At 44.0% G+C, this 12,586-nt stretch overlaps 1 protein-coding gene across 1 annotated transcript in view; it reads right to left on the bottom strand.

Moving 5' to 3' along the window:
* Positions 1 to 10,466: 10,466 nt before the first annotated feature.
* Positions 10,467 to 12,586, bottom strand: part of MASTL (microtubule associated serine/threonine kinase like) — a gene marked incomplete at its 5' end in the record, with an annotated part of 51,133 nt that continues 49,013 nt past the window's right edge. The window contains one exon of the mRNA XM_081104249.1: positions 10,467 to 11,421. Within this exon, the coding sequence (XP_080960375.1) occupies positions 11,264 to 11,421 (158 nt within the window). The 3' untranslated portion in view covers positions 10,467 to 11,263. The remainder of the gene's footprint in view (positions 11,422 to 12,586) is intronic.

The raw sequence follows: 12,586 nt of genomic DNA, 5'->3' as shown, positions 1-12,586 counted from the left end.
AATTTGTGCACTCGGGAGGGTCCCTCAGCCTGGCCTGTGCCTTCTCTCAGTCTGGGACCCCTTGGGGGATGACCACCTGCTGGCATAGGCCCGCTCCCCAGGGGATTGGGCCAAAGTTGGCAGTCAGACATCCCACTGGCAGCCCGGCAGCCCTCGGAGGGTGTCCACTTGCCAGCGAGGAGCAGGCCTTGCTGCAGTCGGACATCCTTAGCGCTGCTGAGGAGGTGGGAGAGGCTCCCACCACTGCTGTACTGGCAGCCGTCAGCCTGGCTTGTGGCTGAGCAGAGCTCCCCCTGTGGGAGCACACTGACCACCAGGGGGCAGCACCTGCATTGAGCGTCTGCCCGCTCGTGGTCAGTGTGTGTCATAGTGACCAGTGATTCCCTGTCGCTCTGCTGTTAGGGTCAGTTTGCATATTAACCTTTTATTATATAGGATAGAGGCCTGGTGCATGGGTGGGGGCTGGCTGGTTTGCCCTGAAGGGTGTCCCAGATCAGGGTGGAGGTCCTGCTGGGGTCCCTAGCCAGTCTGGGTGAGGGGCTGATGGCTGTTTGCAGGCTGGTCAAGCCCCCAGCAGGGACCCTCACCCCATGAGGGTGTGGCCATCTAGGGTGAGGGGCTGATGGCTGTTTGCAGGCTGGCCAAAGCCTTCAGCCACCCAAGCTCCCAGTGGAGGCTGGCTGGAAGCAGGTATCTGGGATTTATTTATCTTCTATAATTGAAACTTTGTTGCCTTTTGCAGAGGCTACAGCTAGCCGCGGGAAGCTTGGCTTCCTCCATCGCCAGGGCAACCAAGCCTCCTGCTTGCTTCAGCTCTGTGGCTTGTCGGCCGCCATCTTGGTTGGGTTAATTTGCATATAGTTACTCTGATTGGCTGGCGTGGCACAGGACCACAAGAGAGGAATGGGGACCATTGATGTTTCATGTGAATCCGTTTTGCAGAGATAGACACTGGAAGTGTTGGTCCAACATTAGTAGCTAGAGTATTAGCAAGTTTGTACTGATGCTCCAAGGCCCAGTTCCCACAGAGTGATGCCAAGAAGCCAAGTGACACCTGCAGATGGATTACAGGAGAGGAACCCTGACTTTAGGAACCAGTTTGTAGCAAAGGTATGGTCAATTAGCATCTTTGTCTTTTATTAGTGTAGATAATACAAGTGAGGTTGTCGCCCTTGTTGTGTTTTCTGCCTAGCACACTTTTCTCCTTCTGATGAGAGCACCACTCTCCTCTGTTTCTTCCCTTTGAGGGCTCTTCCTCTGCCACTCTACTCAGACTCTGCCCAAGCCACAGCAATGTGCATATGACACAGACCTGGCCAGTGCATATCGCATTCTGGCACAAGAACGGTCCCCAGGATGAGCATACGGCCATCAGTGAGGCAGACAAGTTATTATTTGGGTTTATTTCATGAAGCTAGGAGAGAGCATTTTGCCTTTCCCAGAATGTTACATAGTTAGAATCATACAGTATGTAGCCTTTTCAGATTGGCTTCGTTCACTTAGCAATATGCATTTAAGGATATCTCCATGTAATTTCATGGCTTCATATCTCGTTTCTTTTTATATATTTTTTATGCTGTGTTTCACTAATGCTTTATTCACAAAATAAGCAGAGGGCCAGCTTTTTCTAACTTCTGATTTAGAAAGCTCATTTCTTTTAGCACCGAATGTTTCATTGCATAGTTGTACCGTACTTTGTTTATCCACTCAACTATTGAAGGACATCTTGGTTGCTTCCACATTTTAGAAATTAAAAATAAAGCTGCTATTCCCAGCTGCTGTGGCTCAGGGGCTGAGCATCAACCTATAAACCAGGAGGTTACAGTTCGATTCCCAAATTGGGGCACAGGCCCTGGTTGTGAACTCCATCCCCAGTAGGGTGCATGCAGGAGGCAGCTGATCGATGATTCTCTCTCATCATTGATGTTTCTATCTCTCTCTCCCTCTCCCTTCCTCTCTGAAATCAATAAAAATAAAAAATGTTTAAAACAAACAAACAAAAAAAACAAAGTGGCTTACTATTTTGTTTTCTCACCAGCAGTGAATGAGAGTTCCTGTTGTTCCACATCTTTGTCAGTGTTCGGTGGTGTTAATGTTTTGAATTTTAGCATTCTGATAATTATGTAGTGATATCTCATTGTTGCATTGTTAGGTTATTACCCTAGGGATTCTGGGGCCATATATCCTGCCACTTGGAGGAGCCTTAGATCAGCCTGTGTTTCACTAACGCTTTATTCACAAAACAAGCAGAGGTCCACAGACTACTGATGGTCTCTGAAGTCCAAAAGGTTGGCGACCACTGGTTTAAGGAAACCTTTGGAGCAGCGGTTACCAACTGGTGGTCCGTGAGGTCCAAAAGGTTAGCGACCGCTGCCTTAGATAAAAGGCTAACATCTAGACCTAGGCACTTAGAAAAGAGTCTGAAACAGTGAGTTCAAGTCCCTTAATCCAGTTAACTCTGAATTACTACCCTTCTCTTTATACAGTTTGTTTACATGGGTTAAAAATTACCATTTTTTCCTTTTTAAAAATTTTATTGATTTTAGAGAAAATGAGAAGGGGAGAGGGAAGGAGAGAGAGAGAGAGAGAGAGAGAGAGAGAGAGAGAGAGGGAGAGAAAAGAAGAAGAAGAAGAAGAAGAAGAAGAAGAAGAAGAAGAAGAAGAAGAAGGAAAGAGAAGAGAAGAGAAGAGAAGAGAAGAGAAGAGAAGGAGAGAAAAGAGAGAGAGTTGTCCTACTTATTTATGAATTCATTGGTTGATTCTTGTATGTGCCCTGACCAGGGATCGGACCTACAACTTCGGAGTATTAGGACGATGCTCTAACCAACCGAGCTACCCAATGGCCAGAAATTTCCATTCTTATTTAAGGTAGTTTAAGTTAGGTTTCTGATACTTTCAACCACAATCCTAACTTGTATAGATAGCTCTTAATTCTCAGGATTGAGTGCAGACTTTGGAGCCAGGCTGTCTAGGTTAGAATTCTGTGCAATCAAGGGAAAATCACTTTGTGTTTAAGTTTCCTCATCTATAAAATTTGAATAATATGTCATGGGGTTAATATATGCAAATTACATAGAACAGAGCTCAGGATGCATTAAGTACTTTGTGACTAATAGCTATTGTGATGGTAATAATAATTTTTGTTATTTCACTATCAGTACTTTTATAGAAGCAGGGCAAGAAGACATATTAATCCAAATCCCTTTTGCAGAGATAGACACTGGAAGTGTTGGTCCAACATTAGTAGCTGGAGTATTAGCAGGTTTGTACTGATGTTCCAAGGCCCAGTTCCCACAGAGTGATGCCAAGAAGCCAGGTGACACCTGCAGATGGATTTCAGGAGAGGAACCCTGACTTTAGGAACCTGAATCTTTTCTAATGGTAGTAAGCAGGCAAAATTTTACTAGAGAGAGAGACCTTATCTATATATATAAAAAGCCATGCGTCACGACCAGAACGACCGATCAACCAGTCGCTATACCTGCATTGACCACCTCTTGGTCCCTCCCCGCAGCCCGCAGGCTCCCATTGCTGGATGGCCACCAGGGAACCCTGGGCAACTGGGCTGGGTGGTGGTAGAGCCGGACTGGAGACTGGCGAGCAGGCAGAAGGCAGACCTATTAGTCCCTTCCCCTGGCGGGCAGGCTCCGATAGATCCTCAGTTTCTTCCAAAAGGAATGTGGCGCCTCCACTCTACAGCATCCTGGGATGCGGACTCACTGCTGTGAGAGGCTCCAGAGCGGAGACTTCAACAAGGGCTTCAGCACCTGCAGCGACCCTCAGCCTTCACTGCCGGGAGGTGGATGGAGAACAACAGCTTTAAAGACAAACACCCTCCTCAGGAAGTACCCACCACCCGCTTACTCCACAGCCGCTTCTGTGTCTGCGATAAACTGCGCATGCTCCTCCCCCTGGATGGGCGGGGCCAGAGCCTGAGCTGAGCAGTTTGCCATGGGGGAGGGGCTGAGCCAGGCGGCTGGGCCAGTGCAGGGACAGAGGGAGGGAGGGCGGGGCAGGAGCCAGGGGGCAGCCCTAGTTCCCTGCACCTCTTCCCACAGCATATAGCCCCTTCTGGTTGAGTTTCCCAGGTCATTGTTAAGGTTTTGTCTGTTGATGCTGGCTGTGAAAGGATTTATAAGGGAGAGAAGAGATAGGTGAAGAGAGAAGGTGTTTATTTTACTTCTTTAAAGGGAGCAAAGGGCCAGGTGCCCTTTGATGGCACAAGGCACCTAAGGTAGAGTGGGCTGTCCTTTTGATCGCTGGATGGCAAAAGAGGAACCGGGGTGGGTGGCAGTGGTGGGGCTGGACTGAGGACTGGCAAGTGGGTGTAATAATGCCCTGATTGCAAGCTAGGCCTAGGGACCCTACCCGTGCACGATGTCGTGCGCTGTGCCTCTAGTCTATATTATATTAGCAAGTATCCTGCCATTTATGCAAAAAGAGATATCATCTCTGTCTTCCAAGGCTGTTCATTGTACAGACATCCTTGAAAAGATGGTCTGGAATGAAGGGCAGTAAGTGCCTCAACTCACAAGACAGGCAGAATTGCAAGAGAGCCATGAAGAATTGTCTCCTCACACATTTGTATTAGGTTGAATCAGTACTCAGAGTTCATATTGTTAGGGCCATGCAAAGACTCTTCAAAGCTGAGCAATTTATTAACCTATGATCATTTTCCTTTCCTGCACAGCTATATATATATATATATATATATATATATATATATATATATATATATATTTTTTTTTTTATTGATTTTTTACAGAGAGGAAGGGAGAGGTATAGAGAGTTAGAAACATCGACTAGAGCGAAACACCAATCAGCTGCCTCCTGCACACCCCCCACTGGGGATGTGCCCGCAACCAAGGCACATGCCCTAGACCGGAATCGAACCCAGGACCCTTGAGTTCGCAGGCCGAAGCTCCATCCACTGAGCCAAACCGGCCAGGGCTCCTGCACAGCTTTTGAAAATTGTTATTTTTAATCCTCATTTGAGGATATTTTCCCATTGATTTTCAGAGTGAGTTGAAGGGGGAAGAAGGGGGAGAGAAACAGAGAGGGAGACTGAGACACTGATGTGACAGACACATTAATTGGTTGCCTCCTGCCTGTGCCCCAACTGGGGGTGGGGGTGGAAATGCAACCCAGGTACGTGCCCTTGACCAGAAATCAAACCCGCGATCCTTCGATGTGCAGGCAGATGCTCCAATCACTGAGCCACACCAGCCAGGGCCCAGCTGTTCAGTGTTGCTGGAGTTAACTTGTTTTCATTTGCTAGCTTTTCTTTCTACTTATCAATAATTCAATCTCTAATTCTACCCCCGTTGTCTAAATAACCTATCAAGACATTCAGACACACCAGAATATCAATTTCATTGATACTCTATCAATTTCATATATCTGACAAAGTCTTCTGGAAACTTCTGACCTGCTTTGAACTTGCTGCCCTCTGTGACTGGGACACAGCTCTTATCCTAGGCTCACACTTGACCATTATCCTTGGGGTTCTCTTTAACTCCTCTATTAGACATTCTGCTTATTCTATGGATTCTTTTGGTTCACTCTCTTATTTTGATAGAGCCTGGTTTGCAGTGTCTTTTTAAATAAGGAAGGATGCACAAGAGGGAAGTATTTGGGGACTTTGCATGTATAAAAATGTCTTTCTTCCTTTCTGAAGTTTGAAGATGTTGCTCCATTGCCTTTAAAAAACTTTTTTATTTTTACTAATTTTAGAGAGAGAGGAAGGGAGAGGGATAGAAATATCCATGAGAGAGACACATCAATTAACCGCCTCCTGCACACACCCTCCCCCACAGGGGATGGAGCTCACAACCCAGGCATGTACTCCAACTGGGAATCAAACCAGGTACCTCTTGGTTCATGGGTTGATGCTCAACCATTTAGGCACATCAGCCAGACTCCATTGCCTTTTTGTTTGCAGTTGTAAATGTTAAGTTTGAAAACATGTCAGATGCTTCTTTCTAAAAACCAGTTGCATAGAAAAAAATTCAGTCTTCCTGTGTTTTCTTTTATTCTTACACTACTCACACTTCAGAAACCAGCTGTTCGGATTTTTTTCCCCTCACATCAATAAGCACTTCTGTGATAACAGCTGGGTGTCCTAGCATTTAAATAAATTCTGGCATGTCCGGCTGGCGTGGCTCAGTGATTGGAGCACTCTGTGACCAGGAGGTCACAGTTTGATTCACAGTTAGGGCATTTGCCTGGGTTGAGGGCTTGATCCCCAGTGTGCGGTGTGCAGGAGGCAGCTGATCAATGATTCTCTCTGATCATTGATGTTTCTATCTCTCTCTCCCTCTTCCTCTCTAAAATAAAAAATATATATTTAAATTAATTAATTCTGACAACTATCTACCTGGATAGCATCAGATTCCCCCAGGTTAAGGGCTCAGTCCCACGAGATTGCTCTCCCCTGACTTTAGATGCCAACTGCAAGCCCAGATTGTCACCTGTGCTTTTGACCAAGCAGCTACCAATGGAAATTCCCACAATGCCCTCCTTGGGTTGATTTAATTTGCTAGCGTGGCTCAGAGGACTCAGGAAAACTTACTGCTTACCAGTTTACTATAAAAGGATATGGTAAAGGATACAGATGAACACTCAGAAGGAAGAGATATGTAAAGGGCATGGAGCTCTTTGCACTCTGGGTGCACTACTCTCCCAGCACCTCCACGTGTTCACCAACCTGGAAGCTCTCTGAACCCTGAACTAGTGGGATTTTTATGGTAGCTTCATCATGGAGGCATGATCAAACCTAAACTCCATTTCCAGTCTTTCCCCTTTCTGGAAAATGGAGGAATGGGACCAAAAATTCCAAGCTTCTAATCATGACTTGGTCTTTCTAGTCACCAGCTCTATCCAGGAGTCACCTCATTAGAATGAAAGACACTCCTACCACCCAGGAAATTCCAAGGGATCTAGGAGCCCTGTGTCAGTAACTGGGATCAAAGACCAAATATTAGAACAAAAGATGCCCCAAGTGCTCTTTAACACTTAGGACAGGGGTGGGAGCCTTTTTTCTGTCAAGGGCCATTTGGGTATTTATAACATCACTTGTGGGACATACAAAATTATCATATTAAAAATTAGCCTGCTAGCCTGGCTGGTGTGGCTCACTGGTTGAGTGTCAACCCATGAACCAAGAAGTTGCAGGATCATTCCTAGTTAGGGCACATGCCAGGGTTGTGGGCTTGATCTCCTGTAGGGGGTGTGCAGGAGGCAGCTGACTAATATTTCTCTCATCGATGTTTCTATGTCTGTCTCCCTTCCTCTGTAAAAATCAATAAACATTTTTTTCCCAATTGAATTTACCATTTTTCAGGCTTGTTCACTGATGGGACATGTGGACTAAAGTACAAAAAGCTTGGAACTGGAGTTTTAAAATATATTTTTACTAGAGACCCAATGCACAAAATTCGTGCAAGAGTAAGCCTTCCTTCCCCTGATTGCTGGCACTGCTTCCCCCTGGCACCCGGGACCCGGGCTTCCCTCACAGCCCCGGCTTCGTCCAGAAGGTCGCCTGGAAGGCTGTCTGGTCTAATTAGCATATTGTGCTTTTATTATTATAGATTGATTGCAGAGAGGAAGGGAGAGGGAGAGATAGAAACATCAGTGAAAGAGGATCATTGATCAGCTGCCTTGAACAAAACATCAGCTCTTGACCTGACAACCCTTTCAGATGACAAAAAAGCATCTCTCAGGCCACAAAGGAGAAAATGCAAGTCTACTTACTGTTAACATCTCAGGAAATTGTGCTGTGAATATTTTGTACCTTTTTAAAAAAAATTCTTTATGGTTGAATGTGTTACATATGTCTCCTTTTTCCACCATTGGCCTCTCCCCAGCTGTTCCCACCCAGCACATGCCCTCACCCCCCTACTGTCTGTGTCCATTGGTTATGCTTATATGCATGCATACAAGTCCTTTGGTTGATCTCTTACTGCTGGGGTCTTTTCTGCATCTACAAGGGTTCAAGGAATCTGGAGAAGGGGCTGTGCATAAATGAATGAAGAGACTAGAGAAGAAATACGAATTTGGAAGGCATTTTGGGGTGCCAGATGGAAACTTAGTTCTAGTGACTCAGCTCCCCGAATCTCTGGACCCAGGGCTTTTTATTCACATTTCAACCTCTAGCAAAGCAGATACATGTATCAAAGGTAAGGTTTGGTAAACAGTAAAGGACCATCAGGTTGGGGGAATTGCAGATTTTCAGCCCTGCTGAAAGAGTCCATTCAATCTTTTGAGGACTTCTCGCATTTATTATGACCCGCTGGACTTAGCCTCCAGCATCTTACCTCTCCCCCCTCACCCCACCCCCCGCCTTGTCTCTAAGGTTTGTCAGTCTGTTCAATGCTTCTGTGTTTTTGTATCTATATTTGTTCATAGAGCAGGACTCCCTTCAGCAGGGCTCTGGTGCCAGCTGAGTCTTTCCCTTGAGTGTGTTGCTGGTAGAGGAGGTTGGGGGCGGCTCCAGTGTAATCTGAAGATGTCTATTGGGTGACTTGGCTCAGGGGCCTACTGGGAGGTGCAGACCAAGATCAGCCACTGCCTGTGCCCTGCCCAGGGCCACCTGGCATGAGCTGCAAAGCGAGCTGCATGTGGCTGCCACTTGTGCTGGCCTTGGAGGTGTCTGGGAGAGGCCAAGCTGTGAGCTGAGACCAGTTGCTGCTAGTCCCAGGCTTGGCACTACTTAACAAGAGGTACAGGGCATGCTGAGGCCACATGCTGCTTGTTGGGGTTTGTGGGCCTTTGAGAGATTTTAGGAAAGTCTGCTGCATTAGCCAAGACAGGCTGTGTGTATTGAAATGCCACTGGAAGCAGCTTGGGTGGGCCCACAAGTTGGGTGGGCTGGGCTCTCGGGGAACCACCAAGGCAGGGTGAATGATGTTAGCCAGAAAGGTGGAGACTCAGATATGGCCCTGGATCTGTGAAGGGGAGGGCTCAGCAAAGGAACAATGGCCTCTGCCAGCACTTCGTCTGGGAGAAAGCTGCTCCTCCAACCCTCGCCTTGAAGCCAGACAACTCAGTTCCTCCCTTATGTCCCTGGTGCCTTTCAAGCTGCTGCCCCAGCACTGGAGCTCAGAGGGAGTGAATCTAAATAAGTCTGTGTGCTGGCCCCCTAAGAGGGACGCCTGGGTTTCCAGCCACCTTGTCTCACTCAGCCACAATTGCCACTGGTTTTCACATCCAGAAGTTATGGAGAGTTCTCTTCCCAGCACTGGAACCCTGAGCTGGAGATCCTGGTGTGGAGCTGGGACTCCTGGATTCACAGGGGACCTTCCGCAACAGATATCCATCTCTGTTTTTTTAACTGTATGTGGGTGTGGGATCTGCCTGTTCCTTATCTCCACCTCTCCTACCAGGCTCAGATGTGGGTTCTCTGTATATGCTTAGTTATAGGACTTCTGTTCAGCTAGACTTCAGGTTGCTCTCAGTGATGGTTGTTTATAGTTTTAGTTGTGATTTAGGGTTAGGGTTAGGGTTAGGGTTAGGGTTTTGTGGGAAGATGCAAGTGCCAAGGTTACCTACTCAGCCACGTTGCTCGGAAGCCTCAGGTTTTTCTTTAACCGGTATCTGAACCCACCGCATCTTGACAGATGCTTTAAAGGGTTAATTTTAGATAATAAATCACTTGTTCCCAGTAAACACCACTACAGCATGCAGAGTTCCAGGCGACTATAGCAGCACATGCTAGGTCAATAACAGCTAACTTTTCCACTTAAAGGCATGGTTGTTTGCCTTGGGAATAGGGTCACTGTACATTTCCCCAATAGAAAAATATCCCTGGTCCAGGGCGTGGCCAGCAAGTGAAATGTCAGTGCATTCCCACCTGCTGAGCATAAAGAAACCTCTAGGGTTGGATCTTACTCTTTTGAGCACCAGTATTTTTTTAGTTTAGCTTTCTTCCATGAATAATAAAACATAGTTTCCTGCTTTATTAAAAAAAAATCCTTGGTGAGGATTAAAAAACAATAATCTTGGATTAAAAAAATAATCTTATTCTTTTACCTAATTAAGGAAATATATAATTTATATTAAATGAAGTTTTAATAACTTTAAATATTTTATTAGAAGAGACGACTATTAGGAGGGTTAAATCTAAGTAATCATTACTATTAGCAAAACAAGCTCAGTAAAAACATTAAGCCATGGATTAAATTATATAGCACTGCTTATAACTGTCTATCTTTCACTGTAAGTTTTACATTTGTCCTATCTTTCTCAGCTACATTAGCAAGGCTTTTACTGGGATGGTAATGGAGAGTAAAAACATAAAGCCAAATGCAAAAGGAACAATAGTATTAAATAGATTAGCAGCAAATTTACATACAGTACACTTCAATTTGAACTCTGCTCTTTTGAATGGTAAGTACGCTGAAAGCCTCAATGTGTCTGTGAAGCTGAATCTTAGTGCGTGTATAAAAGAATGATGTTGACAAATAATACACTTGAAGTATGTTACAATTATATTTATTAAGCCAAGGTAAATTTTTTATAAAGGATCAGGCTGGTAATGCTGCATATATTTTAAACAAATTATTTTAAGATGTAAACCATCACATTTTTTACTAAAACTGAACAAGCTGTTAAAATTGCTATAGTATATCACGACTAACCTTTCCATAACTATTTTAAACAGATATGCATTGTAGAGAAAGTAAAGGAAACAGTCAAAGGAGCAAAACTATATTCATAGGAAAGTCAGCCAAAACCACAGTTCTTTTGTTTGTCCCTCATTCCCAAAAGGAGCTACACTACTGAATGAAGAAATTTTCCAGCTGCATATTGAGGTCACAAATGCAGCTTTAAAGGATTGCCCTGGAGACTATAGCTTTTGCAGGCAATCATGTACAAATAAATTACGTTAAAATAAAACTGGATAGTGTTTTGTTATTTTAACACCGAACTGAATGGTGGACTGAAATCAACAGAAGAGAAAGAAAATCCAGCTCAAGGCTCACTTTCTCCAAAATGGTAGTGCCATTCTAGTTTTATTGATGCATTAATTTTCATAAAGTGCAGTGACAAAATAAATAAGATGAAAGAAGCTTTGAGATTAAGATAACTTATTGCTTATATTCTTGATGGCCTTTTACCTCTGTGGAAGCTGTAACCATATATAAAAGCTCATTGATCCAGGAAAAATGATTTCCCCCCCTTAAATAAAAATCATATTAAGGAATATATAATTATGGTAGCTTTTTCTATAAGACAAGGTTAGCTTAAAGGGACAATTTATGTGCTATAGACTAAATCCAGATACGGTCAAGTGCTGAGCATTATTTCTGGCTTCAAAATATGATGTATCTGTTTCGCCATCTGGTTGGGGTATGAAAGGCATAGGTTGATGCTGTAGATTTTCCCAGTCCACATCGCTGAAGAGAGGATGATGTTTCAACTCTTTGGAAAAATAGAAAACAAAATGAAATAATATGACACCATTACCTAAGCAAGTACTATTCTATCGGAATGAAGAAGAGACACTCTCACATGTACTTTGGCCTACTTTATTATGTCACTTTCATAGGCATTTGTTTGTCTGTCTCTCTATTTACCCACATTCTTCTCAATGACACACACTGTGTCATTTTGTATATCACTTGGTATAGGACAGGTGCCTGATCTGTATTTGTCAAATGAGTGACTGAATGATTTGTCTTAACAGAAGTCTTTCTCATTGCCTGCATCTTCTCACAAAATCCCTTACTTGAAGAGAGCGAGTGCGCTCTACTTCCTGATCCCCATACAGCTTCCAAACCACTCATCTTCCTGATTAATGTCCCATTCTCATCCCAAGTCTTTGCCACCTCTTCACAGCTCTACAGTCCTTAGCACTACCTATTGCCCTAGATAACTTCAGCAAGAAACTCATCTCCACTCCCTTGCTGTCTGGGCTGGCTCCATCCCTATCTGTCATGGTGATTTCAGCATATACATGGATGACACTTCTGACACATTTTTATTATGGTTCTTTGACTTCCTTGATATCACTGACTTGCACCTTTACAAAACACTAACTATCCAGCAGGATGATCATCTTTCCTATTACCTTCTACCGACTAAAATGAAAGTGTGCTCTTTTGATCACACTGATATTTAGTTGCTAGACATACCACCCTTCTCAATCCTTCACTTCATGAGGTAATAATAAGAGCATTGCCAAAATAATGAAGTAGACATTAAGGCAGTAACTAATTAAAAAAAGCAGGAATCATATTTGAGGAAAATATTGGGAGAAGGCTACACAGACGGGAAAGAATTGTGTGTCTGTATTGGGGTAATGGGTTGGAAAATCCATATGTCTACATGTTGCATTTTTCCTAAACTGAAAGACTGGTAGCAAGAGGGATAACATAGCAAAATCAATTTTCATTTAGAGAATTTATTTGTCTTTTAATTGTTCAAAATAAATATCTGAGCATGGATTACTTTAGAGCTACTTGCTGTAGTAATTCTTAAACTGTGATATCTGAATGTGATGTGGTGCTTTATGACCCTCTCATCATAGCTATTCACTTAAACTGAATCTACAAAGGAATTCTAATCCAGGTTAAAAGGAACTAAA

The sequence above is a fragment of the Myotis nattereri genome, assembly GCF_964212035.1.
Source record: "Myotis nattereri genome assembly, chromosome: 1".
In the NCBI taxonomy this organism is placed as follows: Eukaryota; Metazoa; Chordata; class Mammalia; order Chiroptera; family Vespertilionidae; genus Myotis; species Myotis nattereri.
This window is presented reverse-complemented; position numbering and strand designations above follow the sequence as displayed.